The 25,374-nt window shown below is 57.6% G+C and overlaps 8 protein-coding genes across 8 annotated transcripts; 6 read left to right on the forward strand and 2 right to left on the reverse strand.

Moving 5' to 3' along the window:
• Positions 1-78: 78 nt before the first annotated feature.
• Positions 79-465, reverse strand: D7B24_008690 (uncharacterized protein; the record flags this gene model as incomplete). The annotated part of the gene is made up of 2 exons (XM_028642776.1): positions 79-356; positions 411-465. 2 exons carry the CDS (start codon positions 463-465, stop codon positions 79-81), a joined length of 333 nt encoding a protein of 110 aa, XP_028498467.1.
• A 1,399-nt stretch (positions 466-1,864) lies between these two features.
• On the forward strand, positions 1,865-3,024 carry D7B24_008691 (uncharacterized protein; the record flags this gene model as incomplete). Its single annotated transcript, XM_028642777.1, has 2 exons — positions 1,865-1,995; positions 2,064-3,024. 2 exons carry the CDS (start codon positions 1,865-1,867, stop codon positions 3,022-3,024), a joined length of 1,092 nt encoding a protein of 363 aa, XP_028498468.1.
• A 3,478-nt stretch (positions 3,025-6,502) lies between these two features.
• D7B24_008692 (uncharacterized protein) lies at positions 6,503-12,336 on the forward strand (the record flags this gene model as incomplete). The annotated part of the gene is made up of 2 exons (XM_028642778.1): positions 6,503-10,969; positions 11,362-12,336. 2 exons carry the CDS (start codon positions 6,503-6,505, stop codon positions 12,334-12,336), a joined length of 5,442 nt encoding a protein of 1,813 aa, XP_028498469.1.
• A 1,406-nt stretch (positions 12,337-13,742) lies between these two features.
• On the forward strand, positions 13,743-14,571 carry D7B24_008693 (uncharacterized protein; the record flags this gene model as incomplete). Its single annotated transcript, XM_028642779.1, has 3 exons — positions 13,743-13,964; positions 14,015-14,232; positions 14,298-14,571. The coding sequence occupies 3 exons, from the start codon at positions 13,743-13,745 to the stop codon at positions 14,569-14,571; spliced, it is 714 nt and encodes a 237-aa protein (XP_028498470.1).
• Positions 14,572-15,343: 772 nt separating this feature from the next.
• On the forward strand, positions 15,344-17,146 carry D7B24_008694 (uncharacterized protein; the record flags this gene model as incomplete). Its single annotated transcript, XM_028642780.1, has 7 exons — positions 15,344-15,610; positions 15,660-15,843; positions 15,962-16,041; positions 16,094-16,400; positions 16,450-16,840; positions 16,901-17,051; positions 17,111-17,146. 7 exons carry the CDS (start codon positions 15,344-15,346, stop codon positions 17,144-17,146), a joined length of 1,416 nt encoding a protein of 471 aa, XP_028498471.1.
• Positions 17,147-17,854: 708 nt separating this feature from the next.
• On the forward strand, positions 17,855-18,111 carry D7B24_008695 (uncharacterized protein; the record flags this gene model as incomplete). Its single annotated transcript, XM_028642781.1, has 2 exons — positions 17,855-17,983; positions 18,040-18,111. 2 exons carry the CDS (start codon positions 17,855-17,857, stop codon positions 18,109-18,111), a joined length of 201 nt encoding a protein of 66 aa, XP_028498472.1.
• A 543-nt stretch (positions 18,112-18,654) lies between these two features.
• On the reverse strand, positions 18,655-19,485 carry D7B24_008696 (uncharacterized protein; the record flags this gene model as incomplete). Its single annotated transcript, XM_028642782.1, has 1 exon — positions 18,655-19,485. One exon carries the CDS (start codon positions 19,483-19,485, stop codon positions 18,655-18,657), a length of 831 nt encoding a protein of 276 aa, XP_028498473.1.
• Positions 19,486-22,052: 2,567 nt separating this feature from the next.
• Positions 22,053-25,254, forward strand: D7B24_008697 (uncharacterized protein; the record flags this gene model as incomplete). Its single annotated transcript, XM_028642783.1, has 3 exons — positions 22,053-22,619; positions 22,675-24,167; positions 24,681-25,254. The coding sequence occupies 3 exons, from the start codon at positions 22,053-22,055 to the stop codon at positions 25,252-25,254; spliced, it is 2,634 nt and encodes an 877-aa protein (XP_028498474.1).
• Positions 25,255-25,374: the final 120 nt, after the last annotated feature.

Here is a 25,374-nt window from a genome sequence, read left to right on the forward strand (position 1 = left end):
TTGTCTTGCACCGCACCCAAACTCCATGAAGCCCAAGCCCACGATCCATCCCAACACCCCTCGAGACGGGAAGACAATCTACCGCTTCGTGGTGAAGTCAATCTCGTGCTCCGAAGGGTCCCACGTGCCGTCGGCGGCCTTCTCGCAGGTGCACGCGTCGGCGGAGCGACGGCCGCAGCTGCACGTCTCGCCGGCGGGGTTGGCGTTCTCGGTGCTGGCGCGGTCGCAGTTGCAGCCGCCGGCGGGGCGGGCGCGGCACGAGCAGCGGGCGCCCGAGATGGCGTTCTCCGAGGCCGACTTGTCGCACGTGCAGTGCAGGGCCGACTGCTTGCCGCAGGAGCACTTGGCTTGCTGGGCTGGAGGCAGGGATCAGTATGTGGCGTGAGAGGGGGGCATGGTGGTGAGCTTACCGCAGACGCAAGAGGCGGACTTGCCGCAGCAGGTGGAGGACTTGTCAATGGCCATTGTGGTTATGGTGGGTTGTAATGTGGGTTGTAGTGTGGTTATGGTGATGGTTGTGGTTGTGGTGGGTGGAGAGTGAGTTGGTCAGATGGTTGAATTGAGTGATGGTTGAACTGAGTGATGACTGCTGAATGAGAGTGATGAAATGCCGTGCTCAGTGTTGCCGGCTTGAAGGTTATATACCATCAAGCGTCAATGGATGAAGACGTCACAAGTGTCACAGCGAAGGCTCGCTGACCTTTGTGCGTCTGTCATCAAACGCATGCTGATTGGCTGCTGACCATATCCAGCCAATGAACGCTCGCCTATTTACAATCTCGCCGGACACGACACGCCACTACGGAGAACATCGTTCGACTCGGCCGTTCCGGAGGGAGGCTCGATGGTCTCGGGCTGGTCATGCGACGCTTTGGCCAGGGATGCCTCTGTTCCCTTGCAGATTCCGGTCCGCTTCTACCATTGACTGGTCACGGCACCTCGTCCCGCATCACTTTGTTGTCCTCATGTCATGACCTCTGTGATCAGAACCCTCTAGCAGGCGTGCTTGCTATTGTACACCTACCCGTTGACAACATCGAGTCCCGGCCTATCGGCATGAACAGATCGGCAATCCCATCCAAGCTGCGCCGGTTTCATTCTCCATATCTTGCGGGGCAAACTGCCGTGTCCCGGACGATGATGCCGGCCCCGCGCCGGAGGACGACTTGCAACGCTGGCGGGCGGTCTTTGTGACGATACTCTGTGGCAGGCACAGCAAGCGCTTCCCTGCCCAATGCCCCGCGAAAACCACCAACCTGCATGTCACATCATCAACATGAACACTGCATCGACAGAACCAACAGGCCAATTGACTCGTCTCTTCCCTGCAGCCTCTCTGCGGGGCTGTCCTGATGATTCGCTGCCGTGACGCCGGGACCTATGAACAGTGCATCATGACACCACAAGTACACGGCTCATGCCAACAGCTTTTAGGAAGCGCCAATCATCACTTCTAGCAGAAGATGAAATGAGGCTTCAAGACAGCAGCATGCAGTAGTGAGTCTGCGGGCCGTGGCCGTCGGGCATCCGGACAGTGGTGATTGTCCAGTCTCGACGCCTGCGATAGGCGAGGTCCGCAGTTGGTGTGCCAGGCTGTGGATGCAGGCATTGTTGTCAATGTCTATTTGGCCAGCCTGATCGACCAACCTGCGGCCACCCTCTGGCCTATGTCTATGCTACAGTACGCCTTAGTTGAATGGTGATGTAGCAAAGGGTCAAGCCATCGGCACGCGTCATGTTGGCCACTGCTGCACGTATGCCCAACGTGTTGCACCTCTGGTTCAGATATAAAACCATCTGGTCATCAGTGATCCTCTCGGGGCATGCGAGCGCACAGCACCGCCAACCCAGCCATCCAGACAGCATGGCGAAAGACGTGAGCAGCGACGAACTGGCGCGGGAGCGCGAGCTCACGTCTCCGCCCGAAACGCTCCTGACCCCAGACGCCCACAAGCTCACGCAGACGATGGACCAAGACACAGGGCCTGTGACATCGTAGGCGAAACTGCCCCCTTTTTCTCCTCTCCCCGCTCACTGCCCACCCCCAGCTGACCTCCCGGGAGTCCGTACATGGGCGCGCAGGTCCAGGTGCACTTCCGCAGCGGCCTGCCCTTCCACATCCCCCGGGTCCTGTGGCGAAAGGCCCGCGCCAAGGCGTTTTACAGCAGCGCCGACCAAAACTACCACCTGCCCAACGTGCCCGACGCGGCCGGCCACGTGCTCATCCACTACCTCGTCGCCGGCACCTACCAGACCCTCAAGCAGTCGACGGGGCTGAGCAGCCTCGAGGTCGCCGTCTACGTCTACACGACGGCGCTCGCGTGCCGGCTTCCCGCGCTGGCCGACCTCGCCAAGGCGCGGATCGCCCGCTTCGCCGACGGCCTGGGGAGCCCGGCGCAGGTGCTGCGCGTCGTCAGCGAAGGCGCCAGGCTGCTGGCGCGCGAGGATCCGTGGCTCGTCGGCTTCGTGGCGTCCCACGTGCGTCGCGTCCTGGAGGCCGCGCGCGCGCCCGGCGAGGACGAGGTGCTGCGGTGCTTTGGGCCGCTTGACGCGTTTTCCACGATCCTGGTTCGGAGCATGATACAGATCTGCGCCGCCGCCGTGGCGACGCCGGCTGTGTCTTGCGAGGAGCCCGTACTGGAGAAGCCGGAGCCTCGGGAGGAGAAGACGTCTTATGCGCATGGGTCTCCCCAACTCGAGCAGCGACCTACGGAAGCGGAGCGTGTTCTGGATGATCCACCTGCGCCAGAGCCGGAGCCGGAATGGATGATCCAAGCCGAGCCTGCCGTGGTGAACGTGCCTTGCACGACAACGGCGAGGTGGGCGTTTGATCAACCAGCGCACGAGGCACCGCCGGAAGCGGAGGCGATGCCAGCAGAAGAGCCCGGGTGGACGCTCGAGCCAGTGTCGGAGCCCGCCCCTCCGGAGTGCGTGCCGGAGCCAGCGCCGGAAAGAGACTTGTGGGAAACGTGGGGCCAACCCAAGAAGGACAAGAAGCTGAAGAAGAAGAAGGGGCTGCTCTGAACTCGTTGTGCGAGGTCTCTGCACGGCACGCTGCAGAAGGGAGTTGCGAAACCCGTCAAAAAATGACCTCGATTTCATGACCAGTGGCATCAGAATAGCAGGGCGAAGGAGGTGAAGACTGAATACCAGCAGCACTGGTGCATGTTTAGGAATAACGCATTTCCGCTGACTGCGATTTTGCATGCCAAGTGTCTCCCTACCCTATTTTGCATCGGCCAGAAAGCGAATGACATGCCACAAGAGTGACACGAAGGATTCTTTGCATCATCATGATAGGCAAAACGTACTTTGAACATCCCTCGACAACTAACCAACTAGTACTTCCTGGCTATATCGAACAGATTTGAGTTGCATGCAATCGCACAGCGAACACGTTTGCACTCAAGCACGCCCTGGCCAAAGCTTAACATTAATTTCAGCTTGTCATGATCAACACTGTTCCCTGCCGCTCGGCGATTTCGGGTCGCAACGCGCTCATCTCCACGGACCATCCAAGACAACGGAGTGCCGCGGCGCCGCTATGACCAGGGAGGAACAGCGATGGCCGAGTGCGACGCAGCGCGAGACAGCGCACGCTGCTGCTGCTGCACCTGTCCGAACCCCTGGCGGATGTCTCGTCGCAGGAGATCTGACGACCATGCCGCATGCAGACAGAATAGCCGGAGTGACCGTGACGGCGTTTGGCAGCGATGCCATGTCTTTCGTGAGACAGAGCTGGTCTGATTCGTAGGGACATCCGCGCGTGCGTGGTGACAAAACGACACGCCTGGCCAGTGGGTTAGGTGAATTCCTCCCAACCGAACTCCACGGCATGCTGCGGCGTCCGATAGGCCCGGCGATGGGACTGCCAAGGATGGCTTTTGTGATTGCTCGTGTCGAATCTCAGATGGAGACATTTGTTTCTCCACTGCGATTTCTCTCATCTTGGCCTTGACCCAGCATGCCACAAAGGTCAGTCGAAGGGACTGCCAGTGTCCCGCTTATCTCATGTCTCCATCAGGGACCATGGCTCGGGGACCAGACGTCGAGCAGCACGCTATGGCTTCCTTCCGCGCAGACAGCCACCATCGTCATCCCGTGCTTGCGTCGAGGCCCGGAAGAGGACAGGATGCAACCATAACGGGTCTTTGGCCAAAGGGGCTCCCCTGTTCTGGGGTGTGGCACGGCAGACGGCCCGCGAATAAAATGAGCGTGTGTATGTTGACATTCATAGGTGCCGGAGAATCGCGCGGAGTAATACGAGTAGGGATTGCCAAAGGGGAAAAAAAACCCAAATGCAAGAAAAAAGAAAATTGGCCGCCCACCACCCATCCGGGTGGGTTTCTCGCCGGTGGGTTTTGATTGCTTCCAGTGGGTTCATGCCTCCGAGGCTTTCTTTCACTTTCACAGTGGAGCGTGACGTCCAGGACTTCTGGACTGAAACAGGGCGAAGGCGGTGGGGCTCAGGTCGCCGCTAGCCAGCTGAGGAGGGAGGAAGGAGGAGTGAGGAGAGAGGAGGAGGGAGAGGGAGGAGGGGGGTTCAATCTGGGGTTGCATCCGGAGGTAAGAGACGCTTCGGCCGGGCCTTTGCCGATACCAGCTACCGCACCGCATGGTTTTTGTGCATGCTGAGTGGCATGTTCATGTTGGGGTGCATTGGCAGCGGGGATTTTCCATCAGAGTTCAGAGGAAAAGACAGGGCCATGCCTTTGAGGACCGGCAGATGACGAGACGACGAGCCATTGAGGCTTCGTGGACCATTTGGTGAGAAGCCGTGGAATCATGTACATGTAGATGGGTAGTCGGACTTTGGCGGTGAAGGGTCTGCAAGATAAGGTTGGCATAACGCGTCTGGTGTCTGGTGTGTCTGCCTCCAAGGATATCCCGATGCCAGAATGAACAGTACACGTGTCTGTCGCTCGATCCTCGCCTTGTGCCATCAGCAATTGGTTGATGAAGGGATATGTTCCAGGCTAGAAAATTCGAGGCTAGAAAAGAAAACAAACGTGGTAGCGGGGATGACTCAGAATGACTGCGAAACATGTCGCTCCGTGGCGGTAGGGGCGCAGGGAGACAGAGGGATCAACACTCGCTGGAACCGCAGGATGCGTTGCGCATTACTCATGCAACCGCTCTGCAGCTGCTTGCTGGAGTCAGCCCTGGCAGTGGTCCTGGTCCACTCCAGTTGCCTTGCCTACCTCCCCAAAGTGCCTGGCAACGTTTTGCGGGTGCTCAGGTCGTACAGTACGTTCCATGTACAGGGGGTCCAGATTCCGCGTTATGGTCTTGGCATCAGCGGTGGGGCGGCGGCCGCCGTCGACCGTGGACCACGGCGTGCCAAAGCTGGCATCGTTCCGCCGCCGGATGACTCGACCTCGATGCTGTGCAGCTACGCTAAAGTGGGTGATCGGGAGATGGGGGAGGGGCAGGGGGGGGGTTCATCGAGGAAGGGTACAGTAGGCTGGTGCCAAGCCTGGGTTTTTACCGACGATGGGTTTTCGCCTGACGGTACGATGCTGTGTACTCGACCGTGCAAAGCAGTTCACAGCGAAAGAAGTACATGTAGAGCGATGGTACTACGAAAACGACCAGGCAAGTGCTCGATACACCACAGACGATGCGCGCATCGGTTCCGCCAGCACCCAGATCTGAACCCTATCGCATGGCCTGCACATGGCCTGCCTGCACACGAGGGTACATAATGTACAGGTAGAATTGCAGGCACACAGAGTTGACCCCCTGACCCCCTGACCCCCTGACCCGCTCCCACCCCCACTACCCGATGCCAGTTCAAGCACTGGTGCCTGCGACGGCCTGCTCAAACGGTTGATCAAGCCCACGCTAGAAAGCTACAACAGGCACTGAACCCACCCGTCCCCCCAGTTCGTGGCCCCGGGGGACTGAGAGAGCCAAGCGACGTGACTGATCCCACGGGCGTACGCTCCAGGGGATGACCTCTCAAGTCCGTTCTGGATTGGTAATCTTGTCTACTCCCACGGTCTGGAGATCATCGCTTCGTTCCCATTGTTTGGGAAGAGGGAAGAGCGCACGCCCTGTCCTGCCTGCCCAGTCCGACCGTCCTGCCAAGGCAGCTAGGTAGACACTTTCCCATCGTTTAAAGATTTCGGGGGTCCCTGCCTTTTTTTTTCCCCCCTCCCCTCCGCCTTCCTGTCCTGGTCTATCAAAGACTTTTGCTCCCCTCCCTCCCTTTTCTTGGTAGTCGAGGGTTTGTAGCACCATCACGAGAGCAGAGCAAAGCGTGTCGACAAACCGCACGACGACGCTACTCTCGTCTTCTCGACAGACGACTACCACCATCCTTTCTCTATTTGTTCATTCATCGTCCTAGTCCGCCTGCTGCTGCACAGCAAACTTCCTCCTCTTTCCGTTCATCTAATCAGATCAGCCCGTCCTTCGAACGCGGCTCGATCACCACAAGTCGTCTCGTGACGCCCCCGCAACACTACGTATCTTGAGTATTCACACCACGATCACCACCATGGCCGACAAGGCTTTCGAAAAGGCCGAAGAGGCTGCTGTTGACGGCCAGAACCTTCGCGCCGCCGAGCAAGCTGTTGCCGGCACCAACACCATGCCCGATGAGAAGTCCGCTCTCAAGGACGACAAGTCATCCGTCTCCACCGCCAACGACCCGGAAAATGCCCGCGAGGAGGCTCGTCGCCAGAACCCCGATGGATTCGCCAACCTCCACCGCGGCATCTCCGTCGAGCAGGCCGAAGCCGACTTTGCTGAGCTCCAGCGCGAGCTCTCGGGCGTCTCACGAGCCAGCCGTGTGAACAGTCGCAGAAAGTCGCACGGTGACGCCGAAAAGGCCATGGAGGCGGCATCTTCCTCCGACACGGAGAACGAGCAGTTTGACCTCGAGGGTGCCCTGCGCGGCGGTCTGGACGCCGAGCGCGAGGCCGGCATTCGACCCAAGCACATCGGCGTCATCTGGGACGGCCTGACCGTCAAGGGCATCGGCGGCTCGACCAACTACGTCCAGACCTTCCCCAACGCCGTCATCAACTTCTTCGACTACGTCACCCCCGTCATGAACCTGCTCGGCTTGGGCAAGAAGGGCGTCGAGGCGACCCTGCTCGACAACTTCCGCGGCGTCTGCGAGCCCGGCGAGATGGTCCTCGTCCTGGGCAAGCCCGGCTCAGGCTGCACCACCTTCCTCAAGACCATCGCCAACCAGCGTTTCGGCTACACGGGCGTGACCGGCCATGTCAGCTACGGTCCCTTCACCGCCAAGGAGTTTAAGCAGTACCGTGGCGAGGCTGTGTACAACCAGGAGGACGACATCCACCACTCGACGCTGACCGTCGAGCAGACCCTCGGCTTCGCTCTCGACACCAAGGCGCCCAACAAGCGCCCCGGTGGCATGACCAAGAACGCCTACAAGGAGGCTGTCATCACCACCTTGCTCAAGATGTTCAACATTGAGCACACGCGAAACACAGTCGTCGGTGACGCCTTTGTTCGTGGTGTGTCTGGTGGTGAGAGGAAGCGGGTCTCCATCGCCGAGATGATGATCACCAACGCGTGCGTCCTGTCCTGGGACAACAGCACCCGTGGTCTGGACGCCTCCACCGCTCTGGACTTTGTCAAGTCGCTGCGCGTGCAGACCAACCTCTACAAGACGAGCACCTTTGTCTCGCTGTACCAGGCTTCGGAGAACATTTACAACCTCTTCGACAAGGTCATGGTCATCGACGGTGGACAGCAGGTCTTCTTCGGCCCCATCGCCGAAGCGCGCGGCTACTTCGAGGGCCTGGGCTTCAACCCCCGCCCTCGTCAGACGACCCCCGACTACCTGACTGGCTGCACCGACGAGTTTGAGAGGGAATACGCCCCCGGCCGTTCGCCCGAGAACGCGCCCCACGACCCCAAGACGCTCGTCGAGGCCTTCAAGGCGTCCAACTTCCAAAAGCTCGTCAACAGCGACATCGACCGCTTCAAGGCCAACATTGCCGCAGAGACGGAACGTCACGAAAATTTCCGCGTTGCCGTTGCCGAGGCGAAGCGTGGTTCGTCCAAGCGCTCCGTCTACGCCGTCGGTTTCCACCTCCAGGTCTGGGCCCTCATGAAGCGCCAGTTCCTCTTGAAGCTGCAGGATCGCCTGCTGCTCACCATCTCCTGGATCCGCTCCATCGTCATCGCTATTGTGCTCGGTACCCTCTTCTACGACCTCGGCGCCACGTCTGCCAGTGCTTTCAGCAAGGGCGGCCTCATCTTCATCTCTCTCCTGTTCAACGCATTCCAGGCTTTCTCCGAATTGGCCGGCACCATGACCGGTCGCGCCATTGTCAACAAGCACAAGGCCTACGCCTTCCACCGCCCCTCGGCCCTTTGGATCGCCCAGATCATCGTCGACCAGGCATTTGCGGCAAGTCAGATCATGGTGTTTTCGATCATCGTCTACTTCATGACTGGTCTCGTGCGTGACGCTGGCGCTTTCTTCACCTTCTACCTGATGATTCTCTCTGGCAACATCGCCATGACGCTGTTCTTCCGTATTCTCGGCTGCATCAGCCCCGATTTCGACTACGCCATCAAGTTTGCCGTTACCCTCATCACCTTCTTCGTCGTGACGTCTGGTTACATCATCCAGTACCAGTCCATCCCCGAGTGGATCCGCTGGATCTACTGGATCAACGCCCTCGGCCTGGCCTTTGGCGCCCTGATGGAGAACGAATTCAGCCGCATCGACCTCACTTGCTCTGCCGAGTCGCTGATCCCCTCAGGCCCTGGGTACGACGACATCAACCACCAGGTCTGCACGCTCGCTGGTTCGACCCCCGGCACCACCCTTGTCGATGGCTCCCAGTACATTGCGCAGGGCTTCTCGTACTTCAAGGGGGACATGTGGCGCAACTTTGGCATCATCGTCGCTCTCATCGTCGGATTCCTCATCCTCAACGTTCTTCTCGGCGAGATTGTCAACTTTGGCGCTGGCGGTAACTCGGCCAAGGTGTACCAGAAGCCCAATGCGGAGCGCAAGAAGCTCAACGAGGCGCTCCTCGCGAAGCGCGAAGCGAAGCGCCAGGGCCAGAAGGGAGCTGCGGAGAGTTCTGATGACCTGTCCATCAAGTCGGAGAGCATCCTGACCTGGGAGAACCTCACTTACGATGTCCCTGTCCCTGGTGGCGACCGGAGACTTCTGAACAACGTGTTCGGCTACGTCAAGCCCGGTCAGCTGACCGCTCTCATGGGCGCGTCTGGTGCCGGCAAGACGACCCTTCTCGACGTGCTCGCTTCGCGCAAGAACATCGGTGTTATTGGCGGTGACGTTCTCGTCGACGGCTCCAAGCCGGGCAAGCAGTTCCAGCGCAGCACCTCGTATGCCGAGCAGCTTGATCTGCACGACCCGTCCCAGACTGTCCGTGAGGCCCTTCGGTTCTCGGCCCAGCTTCGCCAGCCCTATGAGACGCCCCAAGAAGAGCGGTTCACCTATGTTGAGGAGATCATCGCCCTTCTGGAGATGGAGACCATCGCTGACTGCATCATTGGTACCCCCGAGTTCGGTCTTACTGTCGAGCAGCGCAAGCGCGTCACCATTGGTGTCGAGCTCGCCGCCAAGCCCGAGTTGCTTCTCTTCCTCGACGAGCCTACGTCGGGCCTCGACTCGCAGAGCGCCTACAACATTGTGCGCTTCCTGAAGAAGCTCGCCTCTGCCGGCCAAGCCATTCTCTGCACCATCCACCAGCCCAACGCCGCGCTCTTTGAGAACTTTGACCGCTTGCTGCTTCTGCAGCGCGGTGGCCGCACTGTCTACTTTGGCGACATTGGCCGTGACGCCGAGGTCCTTCGTTCGTACCTCAAGAGCCACGGTGCCGTGGCCAAGCCCACTGACAACGTCGCCGAGTTCATGCTCGAGGCCATCGGTGCCGGTTCGGCGCCGCGTGTTGGCTCTCGCGACTGGGCCGATATCTGGGAGGACAGCGCCGAGCTCGCCAACGTCAAGGACACCATCTCGCAGATGCGCAGCTCCCGACAGGCGGCCGCCAGGGAGCATAACGCTGACCTCGAGAAGGAGTACGCCAGCCCGCAGCTGCACCAGCTCAAGATTGTCATTCACCGCATGAACCTCTCTTTCTGGCGCAGCCCCAACTACATCTTCACCCGTCTCTTCAACCACATTGTCGTCGCGCTGCTCACTGGTCTGACGTACCTCGACCTCGACAACTCGCGCTCCAGCCTGCAGTACAAGGTCTTCGTCATGTTCCAGGTCACGGTTCTTCCTGCTTTGATCATTTCGCAGGTCGAGGTCATGTATCACATCAAGCGCGCCATCTTCTTCCGTGAGAGCAGCTCCAAGATGTACAACCCGACCACGTTCGCCGCGAGTATCGTCCTCGCCGAGATGCCCTACAGCATCATGTGCGCCGTCGCCTTCTTCGTTTTGATCTACTTCCTGCCCGGATTCCAGGTCGAGCCTTCGCGTGCCGGCTACCAGTTCCTCATGATCCTCATCACTGAGCTCTTCTCCGTCACGCTCGGCCAGATGCTCGCGTCTCTGACCCCTTCGGCCTTCATCTCGTCGCAGTTCGACCCCTTCATCATGATCACCTTTGCTCTGTTCTGCGGTGTCGCTGTCCCGCCCCCGCAGATGCCCGCCTTCTGGCGCGCCTGGCTGTACCAGCTCGACCCCTTCACGCGCCTCATCGGCGGCATGGTCACGACGGCCCTGCACGAGCTCGAGGTCGTTTGCAAGGGCGCCGAGCTCAACCCGTTCAATGCGCCCAGCGGCCAGAACTGTGGCGAGTACATGTCCGACTTTTTCGCCAACGGCGGCGCGGGCTACATTGTCGACAACTCGACATCGGAGTGTCAGTACTGCGCGTTTGAGGTTGGTGACGAGTTCTACACGCCGCTCGGATTTGGTTTCGACAAGCGGTGGAGGGACATGGGCATCTTCCTGGCGTTCTTTGCGAGCAACATCGTGATTATATTCCTTGGTGTAAGTTGCGCCCTTATTCTGTGGTATTCGCGAAAGATGGTGTAAAACTTGATGCTAATAATGTGTCTGCAGGCTCGATTCTTGAACTTTAACAGGCGGTAAACTGCCGCGGCATATCTTGGGATAGACTGGGTCATAGATAAAATGCATCAAGCATTGGAACAATGTTCGTAATGAAATAGAAGTAATGGATCGACTCTATGTTGGCAAAAAGGTGTTGACGGGACCGGCTGCCAAGATGCTGGCTACCCGTGATCTGATGTCCGCCTCGTGACATTCACCCCGTATCAGCGCCAATTCGTTCGTATCATAGCCGTCATCTGATGATTGAGCACTGCAGATGCTGATCCCCCGCATCAGCATTCGAACCCCGCCTTTGCATCCGCACTCAGAATCTCAACACTTCACCTCGTGCATCTGTCCATCATCACATTGCCTCTAACAATCTCCACCCATCGAGCCTCAACGCAGTCATGTCTCGAGAAGATTTGACATCACGGGTTCTCCCCAAGATGACCCTGGCCTCACCAAGCCAAACACCAACCCCGGGAACCGACGCCGAGCTCACCCCTGCCGACACGGCCGCCACGCGCTTCGCGAGCCCCCGCACCGCCATCATCACCGGCGGCACCGGCGCCCTCGCCACAGCCATCGCCCACGCCCTCCTCCAGCACGGCTGCGCCGCCCTCTGTCTCTGGGACGTCAACACGACCTCCGCAGCCTCGACCGCCGCCCTGCAGTCCCTGCGCCAAGCCCACCCGCACGCCGCCATCACGCTGGCCGAAGTGGACGTGACGTCCGAAGACGCCGTCGGCGCCGCGACGGCCGCCTTCTCCGCGGCCCAGCCCGACGGCGGCATCGACGCCCTCGTCTGCACGGCCGGCGTCGTCGCGTGCGTGCCGTCCCTCGACGCGCGGGCCGCCGACTTCCGCCGCACCCTCGACGTCAACGCCACGGGCACGTTCCTCTGCGCGCAGGCCGTCGCGCGGACCATGGTCGCGCGCGGCCGCGGCGGGCGCCTCGTCTTCACGGCCAGCATCAGCGGGGCGCGCGTCAACTTCCCGCAGCCGCAGGCCGGGTACAACGCGTCCAAGGCGGCGGTCGTCATGCTCGGCCGGAGCCTCGCGGCCGAGTGGGCGCGGTACGGCCTCCGCGTCAACGTCGTCAGCCCGGGCTACCTGGACACGGTGCTCAATGAGGGCGCGGGGCTCGCCGAGGCGAGGGCTGTGTGGACGGGGCGGAACCCCCTGGGGCGTATGGGCAGGGTCGAGGAGGTGGCGGCTGTTGTGCTGATGCTCGTGAGCCGGGCTGGGAGCTATGTCAATGGGGCCGAGATTGTGGTCGATGGGGGGGGCACTGTTTTTTGAGTGGCTGTATGCTTCTGCTTAGCACCCCGGGGTTGATCTCAACTTTGAGGTTAGGTTAGGGGAGCAACGGACTTTACTTGGACTTCCTACCATTTCCAGGCCCTGCTGGATACAGTGCGTTTGAAAGTGACTTTTCAATCGGCTCTGAGTATGGTTCTGCCGAGACACCATGTAGAGCACGGTGCCTACCTACCATACGTGCTGAGGATCCAATACTAAAGTATAGCTAATATACAGCTCGAATAGCTCTCACGTAACGTAGCTAGACGTGAGCTTGGAGAGGAGTGCATTTCAAGATGAAGGTGGTGGTGCGGGCTCTCTGTGATGGCTTTTACTGCCTATGCCTTGAATCAGGGAACCAGTAATGGGCAGAAAATTGACGGCATTGGACTCAATACGTTTATCTCGAACGTATTCGCCGTCACCAATGTAGCCAAGAATGGCACCGAAGGCTTTGAATCAATCGCCTGGTGCTGTACCAAAATTGATCACTTCATATGGATGCCACTCACATGGTCCATCGTGACCTGAAAAACGCTGAGTGTACTCGCATGCAGAGCTAAATACTCGCATGCAGAGCTAAATACAGACTTAGTCTCATGGGGACACTTCGCGACATATTGCTCCCGGCCCTTCAACGGTCGTTAGCGTGAGAAACACAGCTGATGACTGCAGGACGTCACATGAAAGAAGACCATCTTGTCGCTTTTCGCTGCACTCGAAATGGCATATTCACGTATCAAAATCAACACCTCGGCATCTCTATGCTCCCCACGTTCAAGACACCCAGATATGCATGCACCCCGCAGCAGCTAATGCACCCCAGATAGACGCTTTCTCCCAATCTCAAGCCACGTTCTGCTCGTCCCGAGGCACAACGGTCCTACCCCGCCATCGCACAACCTCAAGACCCCAACGCTGGACAAGCCGCTTTCCTTTTCTGGTGCCAGCTTGCGAGTCAGGCGGGCGATGCCACGCCCGTGGCTTACTGAGGTTCGCGATAGCTTCATGTCGCAACGACTAGATCACGATCTGCCAAGTGGAATAGTCGAGCAGCGAGGCCTTTTGTCCTCTATCCAGAAGGGTTGTGAAGATGCGATTGGAGGGAACGTCCTTGGCGAAAGACTTTCAAGAGCTTTCGAACTTGTCTCGTGGGCAGCATCAATACTGGAGAGAGTGTCGCTGTCTTGGGCCTTGTGAGAGGGAAGCACCGTCTTTGCGAGCTTCAGGATACCACGTGAGGGTGCTCAAGCAAGTTCGTCGTCTCCAAGATGTATAAATGAGAGAAGGACTTCGTGGGAGGTTTACCTGAATCCCCAGACCCCCAAGCTCTTCATTCTACTTCTCTGTTGGCTAGCTCATTCACGAAACTTGTCATCACCTTTGCACTCTGATCATCCTTCACCATGAAGTTCCTCTCCATTGTCACTGTCCTGGCAACCCTCGCTGTTGCTCTCCCTGTCGAGCCAGCTGCCGAAGAGGCCGAGGTGCTTGTTTCGCGGAACGAGCTCGCCGTGCTTGAAGCCCGTCAGTCGAGCACCCGCAGTGAGCTTGAATCTGGCAGTTCTTCCAGGTGCCCTCGCGCCATCCTCATCTATGCCCGCGGCTCCACCGAGCCGGGCAACATGGTGAGCCCTTCTACATCCTAGCAGAGAGGGATGTTTCTAATAAAGCCAAGGGAATCACTGCGGGCCCCACCCTCGCCTCAGCCCTAACGCGCGAGTATGGCTCAGCCGGCATCTGGATCCAGGGCGTCGGCGGCCCATACGGCGCCGAACTGTCCCCCAACTTCCTCCCCTCCGGCACCGACAGAGCCTCGATCAACGAGGCCAAGCGCCTCTTCACCCTTGCCAACACGAAGTGTCCCAACACGCCTATCGTTACTGGCGGTTACAGGTGCGTCGTGGTTCCTAAGATTCGCTGTACAGGAAAGACGAGTGCCGACCATTAACACCTCGCAGTCAAGGCACCGCCGTCGTCGGCAACGCACTGTCCGAGCTCAGCTCAGCCGTCCAGAACCAAGTCAAGGGTGCTGTGCTCTTCGGATACACCAAGAACCTGCAGAACCTGGGTCGTATCCCCAACTTCCCCACCGCCAAGACGGAGATTTACTGTGCCATCAGTGATGCTGTTTGCTGGGGCACGCTGTTCATCCTGCCCGCGCACTTTTCTTACAATGCTGATGCTGCTGGGGCGGCTCCCCGATTCCTCATCCGCCAGATCGCGCGTGGCTGAGATGGCCAGAAGCGGGCGTGCAGCGTCTCGACTGCGGCCTGATTCCAGTCGTTCTGACGCGGCATTGTTGCAAATGCTGGGCTCATGCGGCTCAGAAGGGTGCTGTACTTCTTGGCTCTGACGTACGGCTTATAGCTTGTCTGTCAGCGCCAATGGCCATGTTTCTGAGACCCCATAATCATTACAAAGCAGATGTCTCCGCATTGTGACTAAACCTCAATTGGCTGTGACGGGTACGAAAAAGCATGGTGAACCATTGCTGATCATAGGCCAGTCTCTTACTTGCTGTGACACAACAGAAGGTTTGGTCATTGCACTCTAAGGTTGGTTCACGTTTAGAATATCAATCGTCGAACGTGTTTGTTGAATCGATTATGGCGTCCACCTCAGTTGATGGTGGGATGACTCAGCATATGTGTGAAAGTCTACCACTGATCAATGCGCCCTGATTCACGCTTAGAAGTTTTTTTCAAACTCTATCCAGAGCCTTCTTGCTCTGTTCTGTAGGGCGCCGCAGGGCCGCCGACGATTTCGATCCCGGCGCAAGTGGTGATTGAGCTGCATGCTTCATTGTACAGTCTTATAAAAGCAATGCACATACTTCCTAGGGTTGTCCTTGATGGCGTCTATGTATCAATCAGTACAAAAGACTGGTAGCAAGTTCTTCGATTGAACCCCTCGCTGTCGAAACCCACTTACATCGAAATCTCAACCGAATATTCATTTGGTGGCGCCGGGCACCTTGGAGTAACACACTAACCAGGCTCAAAGCATGTCCACGCTGAACGGAGCAGCTCGTCGTAAGACGACTCATCACACTATCGGCGTTCTTCAGGTACCTGGTGACGGCAACGAACTCGCTCAGAATAGCGATGCGCTCTCGGCTGCAGAACAGAAAAGAGCGCTGAAGAAAATGGACCTTCGGCTCGTCGTCTTCGTGGGCATCATGTATTGCTTTTCGGTCATTGGTCGATCAGCACTCGCTTCTGCCAGTGTCGCGGGGATGGCGGATGATCTCCAGCTCGTCGGCAACAGATTCGTGAGTTGAGGATGTTCTTGTGGAACCCAGAGTTGCTAATTCGTACAAGTCCGTGACTATCGTCGTATTCTTCGCCACATATATTCTCTTTCAACCCCTTTCGACCATCATGGCAAGAACAATTGGGCCGCGGCTCTACTTTTCTGCCATTACACTGTCGAGCGGCCTTGTCGTCATTGGGATGGGCCATGCAAAGTCCTGGATAGACATGATCGTCATGAGGTTGCTCCTTGGTGCATTGGATTCTGGCTTCTTTCCAAGCTGCCATTATCTCTTGAGTACCTGGTACACCAGAGGTTTTTTCTCTTCAGTCTCGCAAGAGTGACCTACGAAGCTAATGTTGACCAACAGCTGAGGTTGGATCTCGATTCTCGTGGTTTTACATTCTCGTCTCCGTGTCCTATGCTTTCGGGGGACTTCTCGCCAGCGGGGTAACATTTCCCCTGTGTGATTCGCACAGATTAGAATGCTGACAAGCTCCAGCTCACAAGAATGGACGGCCTCGGGAACTTACGCGGATGGTCGTGGATCTTCATGATAGATGGCATCATCACCTGCCTGATTGGCCTGGCGGGCCTTTTTCTACTGGCTGAATTTCCCGACACGACAAAACCTTCACGACACTTTCTCTCAAGCCGCGAGCTCGCCTGGGTCAGATCGCGGGTCAATGCCGACCGTGGAGACGTCGCCATCTCGAATCTTACTTTGAGAAAGCTCATGCGCGGCGGTCTTGACCCCAAGGTGTGGGCGTTCGCACTCATCTTCTTCAACAACGCCGTTGTCAACTTTGGTCTGTAATCCTTGGCGGTCTGGAAGCTCCGTCGCTAACAAGATCACAGCGCTGGCAAACTTCCTTCCCATCATTCTCCGGAAGAACATGGGCTTCAGCGTCGCCAAGTCCCAGGCCCTGGTCGCGCCTCCGTACGTTTTCGCCGCGATAGTCATGCATACAGTCGGCTGGCTGGGAGACCGATACCGCGTTCGCGGGCCCTTTCTCGTCGCCATGATGCTGCTGTCCATCACCGGCACATCGCTCATGGGCTTTCATCAGAGAACCGAGTTCCGCTACTCCGGCGTGTTTCTCACAGCAGCGGGAACGACGAGCGCCGTGCCGGTGACGATGGCGTACCAGGCGAACAACATCAGGGGCCAGTGGAAGCGGGCCTTCTCGAGTGCGCTCGTCGTTGGCGTCTCCGGCTTTGGTGGTATTTTCGGGACCTTGGTGTTCAGGTGAGATCCAGCCATTCTGATGGGACGTGTCAACGCGTGGGCTTGGGCTAATCAGTTTAGGTCGCAAGATGCGCCGGCGTATCTGCTGGGGCTTACGACGTGCTTAGCATGTGCGGTGCTGAACGTCCTCATCGTGCTCAGTTTGACGATTTACTTCCACTTCGCAAATTTGAGGGCAGATAGAGGTGAGGTTGAGCTTGAGATATCAGAGGTGAGACGGCTCTTCAGGCGGGTGCAATTTTGGACGACTTGCTGACTAGGTGTTTGCAGGAAGTACGAACACAAGGATTTCGTCATACGCTTTAAGGCTATGTCAAGAGCCACACGCGATTGGGAACTCCATAAGAATCGCGGGACACTGGTTTCAATCAATGCGCCTCACACCTCACGCTCTGACGATACGTACGCGTTGGACCATAGTGAGTTTTCAACTCAATCAGCGTTTGCCTAGCGCTTGGGACCATGCAATTAGAAATCCTGTGCATGATGTTTCCTGAATCCTTCACCACAAAATCTACATCTTTCGACCCAAAACACCAAAACCTCTCACCACACCCGCGCATCGCGTCATCACGATGAATTGCCCCTCTCACCAGCCACAGGCCCCTCGCACGCCCCACCTGCCCCGCCCCCGCGACAAACGCTCCGGTCCTGACGTCACTTGCGTCCTCACCACCATGCCGTCATCCACCATTGCGATCTCATCAATGTGACATCAGCTACAGCAGCAGCACGTAACAATCCGTATGCGTCTCAACAGCTTTCATGCCGTTCTATCAGTCAAGGTGTAGCGGCAGCAGCGAATGGCTGAGTCAGGATAAGGAAGGCCAGGAAGGAAAACAGCGGATCGACGACCAGTGTCCGTAGCTGTATTTAACTCTCGCAGCTGGCTGAGCTCTTTCCCTCTCCTCGTCGTTACAAGACCACGTAGCTACCCCTCCATCAATTCAAACCAATACTCCTCAAAATCGCAACCAAACCAAAACCTCTTCGTCGATACAAATCAAATCAAACATGCCTGAAGGTCGCCAGTCCCCCGAGCCCGAGAGGCAGTCTGGCAAGCAGCAGCAGTCGCCCCCCGGCTCCGGCCAGGGCACCGACAAGGCGGACAACAAGGAGCAAGTCAACGCCGACCAGCTGAAGGTAACTACCCCCAACGCACACTTGATCGTATAGGACGGGGAGGCTGACTGGTGCAGAACCTGTCTTCGAACCCCAAGGGTGCGCTTGATGATGCGCTGAAGGACAAGTTCAGCAAGACGGAGAAATGAACGAAGAGCATGGATAGTACATGCGGGAGATACGTAATGACTGTATGATTAAGCCCACGGAATTATGGGGCGGGCAATGGAATCGAGAGTTTGAAATCATGCGTTGTTGCGCTGTCGTTTGTGAACTTGATGTTTAAGGCAACCGGGGCTCGGGCGTCTGGATTTGGCTGGCGTTGCTGCATGTCGACCTTATTGGTAACGTGCAGGATTGTTGGGTTTGGACATATGCGCGAATTTGAGATGACCGACCGATCCCAAAAAACAGGCGTGCTGGCAAAGTAGTCTTGTAAATATGTTCTGCGTCACGAAAACGTCCTCCGTCATTGACGCTGGGGATCATATGGACCGCCATTCAAGTAAGGTCACTGGGGAAACAGAGGTAGGAGATTCATCGTGGTAGTTGAATTACTGCGGAGATAAGAATTCGTCGATACTTCCTGTCGCTATCATCACACGCAAGACTCATTTCGTAACGGATGCCATCCAACGCCTGCGAAACCATTTCATTTCTCTTCAACAACAGATAGTCCATCAATAGACCCTCTACGCCTTCTCGCCGCCGGGCTTGGACAGGGGCACAGACGAGCTGTCGTCAGGCTGCGTCGGGGCGGCGGTACCGACCGTCTCGCCGGTCTGAGGGGGCACCGTCTTCTCCTTCTCCTTGCCAAAGATCTTCTCGAGGCCCGAGGCCTTGTAGGCGCTGCCGCCGGACTGCTCCTTCTTGAGGTCGGCCAGACGACGGGCCTCGGTGTGAATGTCAGCGACCTGGCGCTGAGAATCTTCGTAAAACCTGACAATCTTCTGGCCAGTAGGCGAGCTGGCAGCCTGCTCAAAGTAGCTGCTGAGGCCGCCAAAGAGGCCCTGGGCGCGGGCGGAGATGCCGTAGGACTGGTCGGTGGCCTTGGCGCGATCGGTGGCGTGGTACTTCTGGTCGAGGCCCTGGAGGGTGTTGAGGAAGCGGGAGGAGATGCCATGCTGGCTGTCGAGCTCAATGGCGCGCTGCAGGGTGGCGTCGCCGACGACGTAGCCGTGAGCGAGGTACTCGGCGAAGATGCGGGTGCGGGGCTTCTCCTCCTGGGTGATCTCGTCCGTGTCGCGGTTGGCGTCCGTCTTCGTGAAGTGGGAGCCGTCGTCGGAGGCGTCGCCGCTGGCGCTGGTGACGCTGATGTGGGATGAGCCAAGCTTTGTGTTGTTCAGCAGAAGGGCGGTCTTGGCTGCGGTCTCCTTCTCAAAGGTGACGGTGGCCTCCTTCTCCTCACCGGCGGGGGTGACATCGAGGCTTGTGATCTTGCCGCAGAAGCTGAAGAAGTCGCGGATCTCCTTGTCCTCGGTCGCCGAAGCGATGTTCTTCACGAGGACAGTGTTGGCAGTCATTGTGACGGTGATCGTTTTGTCGTAGAGGTGCTTGTGTTTGTGGTTTGTGGTTTGTGGTAGAGGTTGAGAGGTCTTGCCGGCGTGGGACGATGCAAGAGCGGGGTAATTAAAAGGTTTCAAGAGGGGGTATCAAGTTGGGCTGGTAGTTGAGGAGGGATGGGCAGCTGGCGTGGGATGGGTTCGAAGGAGTACTTAAAGGTTCAGGTGCTTGAGCCGGAATGTCACGAGCTCGAAAAGACGCGTGGGTTCACTTTGCTTCTATGCCAAGGCAGCGACAATAGCATGACAGGAAGGCGCGGGCTTTTGGGGCAGACGGCGGCCTCTAGCTCCTGCCGACGTGTTTTCGGGTGACGATTGTTGGGGAGGGGCGACGTGGGTGCTGCTGCTCCCATTCGAGAGAGCAACGTCATCGCTGCGCCGATGATGGGATGTGGAGCGGGGCAATTGTGGCTGAGGACCTGCAGGCAGTCAGTCACGACCAAAGCCTCGAAGTACCTGTGAGCCCAATGTTGGCAGCGCGACTACCTACCCTTTCTCCCCACGTCCACAGCCAACCAACCCGTTGAGTTCTTCCCTGCGTGTCTTTCTTCGCCTCCCATCAATGGCCCGTGCACCGATCAGGCGAAAGCGAGGAGGTCGTCGACAAGCTGAGACCCTGAAGATCACCTCACTTTTCATGCAATTGGCATGTGATTCTCGACGCGGATTTCTCCAGCCTTCGCCGACTCCCCGCGATCTTTATCGTTCAAGATCTGCTATCATACCTGGTCCGCGATACCGACCACCATGCAGCCCACACCGTATCCTTTGTCAGCGCAGCAGCCCCCATCCCAGTATGTCAAGTCGACCACTGGCGCGTCATTCATTATGAGGACAAACTTGCTTCAGGCAACGGTGAAAGTAAGGTCGCAACCATCATGTTGCTAGATCAAACCATACCTGCCTAAGTATATTTGTGAGCTCGCGACAACCAACACCTATTCTCCATGATTGCCAAAGGATGCCTCGTTCGATGCCCGCATCAACTGCATCCGTTGGCTTTGTGGTAGCAGCTTAATGCCGGAGACTCTGTATATTACTACAGCAAATAAATTCTCCAGCTACGACAAAAACCCGAGACCGAGCCTCTCGGTCTTCAGGCACGAAAAGGGATCCGAAACACCAAACTCAGCTATGCCGCTGAGCAGTGCGACCTGATATACATCACGCCACTGCATTGATGAATGTTGATGCGACGAATAACGTTCATACACAATTCAGCAGAAGGCCATTCTCGACTGCCCTCGACTGCCCGGTTGGTCGGTTGGAGTCTATGGGTGGCTTAGAGACCTGCCCAAGCGCCCAAAGCAGAGAAACGATGTTGGGGAATACTGCGAACTGCCTGAAACGCAGATCACATCCGATTTCCCGGAATTACACAGGTTCCCTGCAGTACACAATGGTACCATACTCCCAACGCCATGGCCACGGCTCCGGGCAGGCTAGGTCGCGCATGGCGCACGTGTTGGAGCACCCTTTTGGCACCTCCATTCAACCTCATAATTAACCTTACATTTGAGGAAGCGCTAGTAACCACCGGCGGCCGGACAATCATCATGGTCGATGTAAACTTCGATGAAAATAACCACCGACCAGATCAGTATTTGCGTGTTCACAAGAACGCAAGTCAATCACAAGAAGCTTCAGTAGCCCGCCCGTAGGTCGGCGACTCGGACAAGTTTGTTCACCGTCATCTCAGCATCAGTCAGCGCCGCAGTCTTCGACTTCGCCCCGGCATATGCGCGACGTGACATCAAGGATCAAATTTTTAAGTCCTACCCCGGCATGGATGGAGCTTAGACTTTCCCGCCTCCTTATCCGCCCATTGAGCGGAACAATATCAGCCGAACAGGCCCCGTCCTAAGCTCCGGTGGCCTGACCTATGCGACGAGCTTTGTCACTAGTACTGATTGTTGAGGTTCTTCAACAATTCCAGAGCCTCTTGGCTGAAGCTCAATCATACCTGAAAAGACATCTGAGGCCTCAAGACTTCCTGCCAACTCGTGAGATTGGCCGGTTCTTTTGCCACAAACCATGCCTACGATCGTGGTGAACAGCTTCTAGAGTCGGGGCGCAGCATCTTGAATCTTCCGATCACGAACCCCTTCCGCCCTCCAGCGAAGATCTTGACCATCCATCAAGGTGCCCTCATGTTATTAAACAACGCTTTTTCGTCTAGAAGCAGCACAGAAATCGACTCATGACTCAGGCACGACAAGGATCCCATGAGGGGTACCACGATAAGGTCGGGGCCGGCGGCGGAGATGCTGCACTGCCAAGCACGGTAACATGCCCGTACTTGGAAATGCCGGGAAGATCGCCGGTATCTGGGCCTTGATCCCTATCGTCGGCCGAGATGTGGCAACTGCCGACAGCACGAAGCGATGCATTCAAGCCTGCTGTGTTCTTCGCCGTAGTCGGAGGGGGCGGACAAAAAGTCATCAAGTCGGGGTATAAAAGCCATCGTGCAACAGTTGTGTTATTCGTTGATGGTGAGACTTCTCTCTATGTGCATCCAATTGCAAATAATGGCTTACCGGTTGCTGTCCTTGGCCCTCGCGGCCCCTCTTATCACGCTCTCCGCGGCTGAGAGCACATCTCGACGCTCTATCACGTTTCAGGGTCCGCTCGAAGTAGAGCATGGTGGTGCTCAGAACATCAATGTATCTTACCATGAGGATGTCGACGGTGAGCTTACGATCGTTTACGGCAACTGCGATATGACATCGCTCGGCGAGGCCCATCACCAGGTTGGCCGAACGCATGTTGGCAGACACCCTCATGCTAAACGACACGTCGACTGGCAAGCGCAGAGGCCGACCAAGTTTGTCTGGGTGGCACCCTCGAACGTTCCTGACGGATGTCTTCACGCCTTCGTGGACGGACAGCTCGCAGGGCAGTCGCAGGAGCTGCGGGCTAAGAAGCGCATGGTTCGTCGCAGACTGAGTTTCGCCGACGTCGCCGACCCCATGGGACCTTGGTTTGATGGCGTCGAATACCTGCAGCAAAAGCAGCCGGACGAAGTGTTCGTGGCGCAGGTCAAGGACAAGAAATTCGGCATTCTGGGAGCCGGAATCTCCGGTCTGTTCACAGCGGTACGCTTCCAAAACAACCATACCAAGACAAGACCACATCGCCTGACCTGCGCAGCTCATCCTCGACTCTGTCGGCATCCACAACTGGAAAATTCTCGAGTCCTCCCACCGTATCGGAGGCCGCATGCTGACGAGCTACCTGAATGGCACGAGCCCGGACGATGGCCAATACCACGAACTGGGTCCCATGCGTTTTGCAGACGAGATCACTGACCCTACCACCAATGAAACATTCCCCATCATGGATCAGCGTATGATCTATCAAGTCGCCGATGTTCTCAACAAAATGAACGCAGGCAACGACTCGCTTCAAGTCAAGTTTATCGACTGGATCCAAACGGCCGCTAATACGCCCGTGTCGACCACGAAGCGCCGACCCGATGGCACATTCCCCGGCAGGACGGAGATCGCCACAAACCCTGCCTATTTTGAGCCCGCTCAGTACTCCAACGCCACGGCTGTTGCTGAAGCTCAACAAGCGCTGGACGATTTCAAGGGACTCACTCCAGAGCGCATCAAGTTCTACGCTACCAACATTTTCCAAGCACACAAGCAGGCCGTGGAGCAGGGCATGTTTGACTTCTCCGAGGTCGAATACCTCCGCCACGTTATTGGTACCGATCTCAACGTTACAGATGAGGCGACGCCTTCGCAGGTTGTGTGGCCCATGTGGGAGTATGAGACCGTGTACTTCATGGCCAAGAAGTGGAAGACCATCAAGGGCGGGCTCAGCCGTATGCCAGAAGCCTTCGCCCCGCTTGTGAAGGACCGTATTCAATTCGGAGCCAAGGTCCACGGCGTCAAGCACCACGCCGACAACAAGACGCTCACCATCTCGTATCGCCCGACCGGCAGCAACCCCCGCGAAGTTGTCTCCACCAGGGAATCATTTGACTACATCTTCAACAGTGTGCCCTTCAACCTTCTCCGCTTCTGGGAGCTGCCTCCTCACTCAAGCCTCATGCGCCGCGCCATCGACCGCACCGTCTTTGACGGCTCTGTCAAGGTTGCCATCCAGTACAAGACGCGCTTCTGGGAGCATCTTGAGCACCCCATCATCGGCGGCTGCGGTCGCGTCAATGTGCCCCTTATCGGCCAGATTTGCTACCCGTCATGGGACATCAACTCCACAGGCCCCGGTGTGCTGCTCGCGTCGTACGTCGCCTCGTACGACGCCACGGTCGCGTGCGCCATGTCCGACGAGGAGCATATTGCCTACATCCAGCGCGCCATGGTCGACATCCACGGCCCCGCAGCCGAGGAGAACTGGACGGGTAACTGGGAGAGACACTGCTGGGAGCACGATGAGCACCACGCCGGGTCATGGGCCGTGCCCATCGTGCCGCAGCAGCAGCTGTACCTGCCGGCGTTCTTCCACACCGAGTTCAACACGGTCTTCATCGGCGAGCACACGAGCTACACGCACTCGTGGGTGTTCAGCGCGCTGGAGAGCGCAACGAGGGGCTCGGTGCAGATGCTGTTGGATCTGGGACTGGTCGACGAGGCGAAGGAGGTGACGAGGACGTGGATGGCGCGGTGGATCAGCGTGTAACTGCAGTGACCATGCAGAGAGAATCCTGCGCCTGTTTGCCGTCGCGGGTTTTGCCTAAAATCTGTATGAGAACGATGCAAACGATAGACATGATTGCTAGATTCCTTATCGCTCGTGCCGAGTCTTGCGATTGTGTTTCGTGACGGGATGGCGAGGCGTGCCGGGGCTGATCGTGCACACAGATGCTGGGGCGAAATGCCGCCACCTTAGTTCTCAAGCGCTGAGCTGATGTTGCTTCAATCAGTCGCCGGTGGATGTCCCTTTCGAGAAGGGGTAGGCAACCCGCATTTGCCATGATTCGACTTTCTCGCCATGGGAGAGAACAGATGAACTGGTTTTGAAGAGCATCCCCTTTGTGCCTGCCTGCCTGCCAGTCGTAGTACTACATCAAGGACGCGACCCCACCCCCGCGCAGCCCAACACGGACGCGACGCGACTTGATCACCATATACCAGCAGACACCGGCCGGTCACAATATCTCCATCGTCGTCATTTTCCAGAGTAACAAGTACCTCAAGCCAGGGAACCAAGATGAGGAGCCTCCGATCCAACAGACAGGCCAGCCTCATCCTCACCGAATCCAACAGGTCCTCCCTCGACCGCTTCGTCCAGAACCAAACCGCTCCCTTCAACAAAACAGCCACCCCCGGCCAGACCGTCTTCGACAAGGCCATGGCCGAGATTCGCAGCGGCCGCAAGACGTCCCACTGGGTCTGGTTCGTGTTCCCCCAGCTCGCGGGCCTCGGCGTCTCGGCGCTGAACCGCTACTTTGCCCTCGCGTCCGTCGACGAGGCGCGTCGCTACGCGGCGCACGCTGTGCTCGGGCCCCGTCTGCGCGAGGCTGTGGATGCTGTTCTGCGCAGCGAGGAGACGGATATGGTGAGGTTGTTTGGGGAGACGGATTGGGTGAAGGTCCGGTCTTGTTTGACTTTGTTCGCGGCGGTGGGGGGGCTGGGGGAGAGTGTTTTTCGGCGGGCTTTGAGGGAGCGGTTTGGTGGTGAGGCGTGTTCGACAACGCTGGAGCTGGTGGAGGAGGAAAGGGCGGGAGTTGATGGGACGGGGGATGGGCGGGTTTTCTTTTGAGGCCATGATAGGCATGCCTGGGCGGGTATTTTGGAAACCTTTCCAGATCACAGGCTGTGTGGGAAGGAGGTCACAAAAGAATAGGCTTGGTATGTTCCAGAAAGCTGATGGGCTCAAGCC

The sequence above is a fragment of the Verticillium nonalfalfae genome (genome assembly GCF_003724135.2).
Source record: "Verticillium nonalfalfae strain VnAa140/NRRL 66861 chromosome Unknown scaffold_8, whole genome shotgun sequence".
NCBI classification, from domain to species: Eukaryota; Fungi; Ascomycota; class Sordariomycetes; order Glomerellales; family Plectosphaerellaceae; genus Verticillium; species Verticillium nonalfalfae.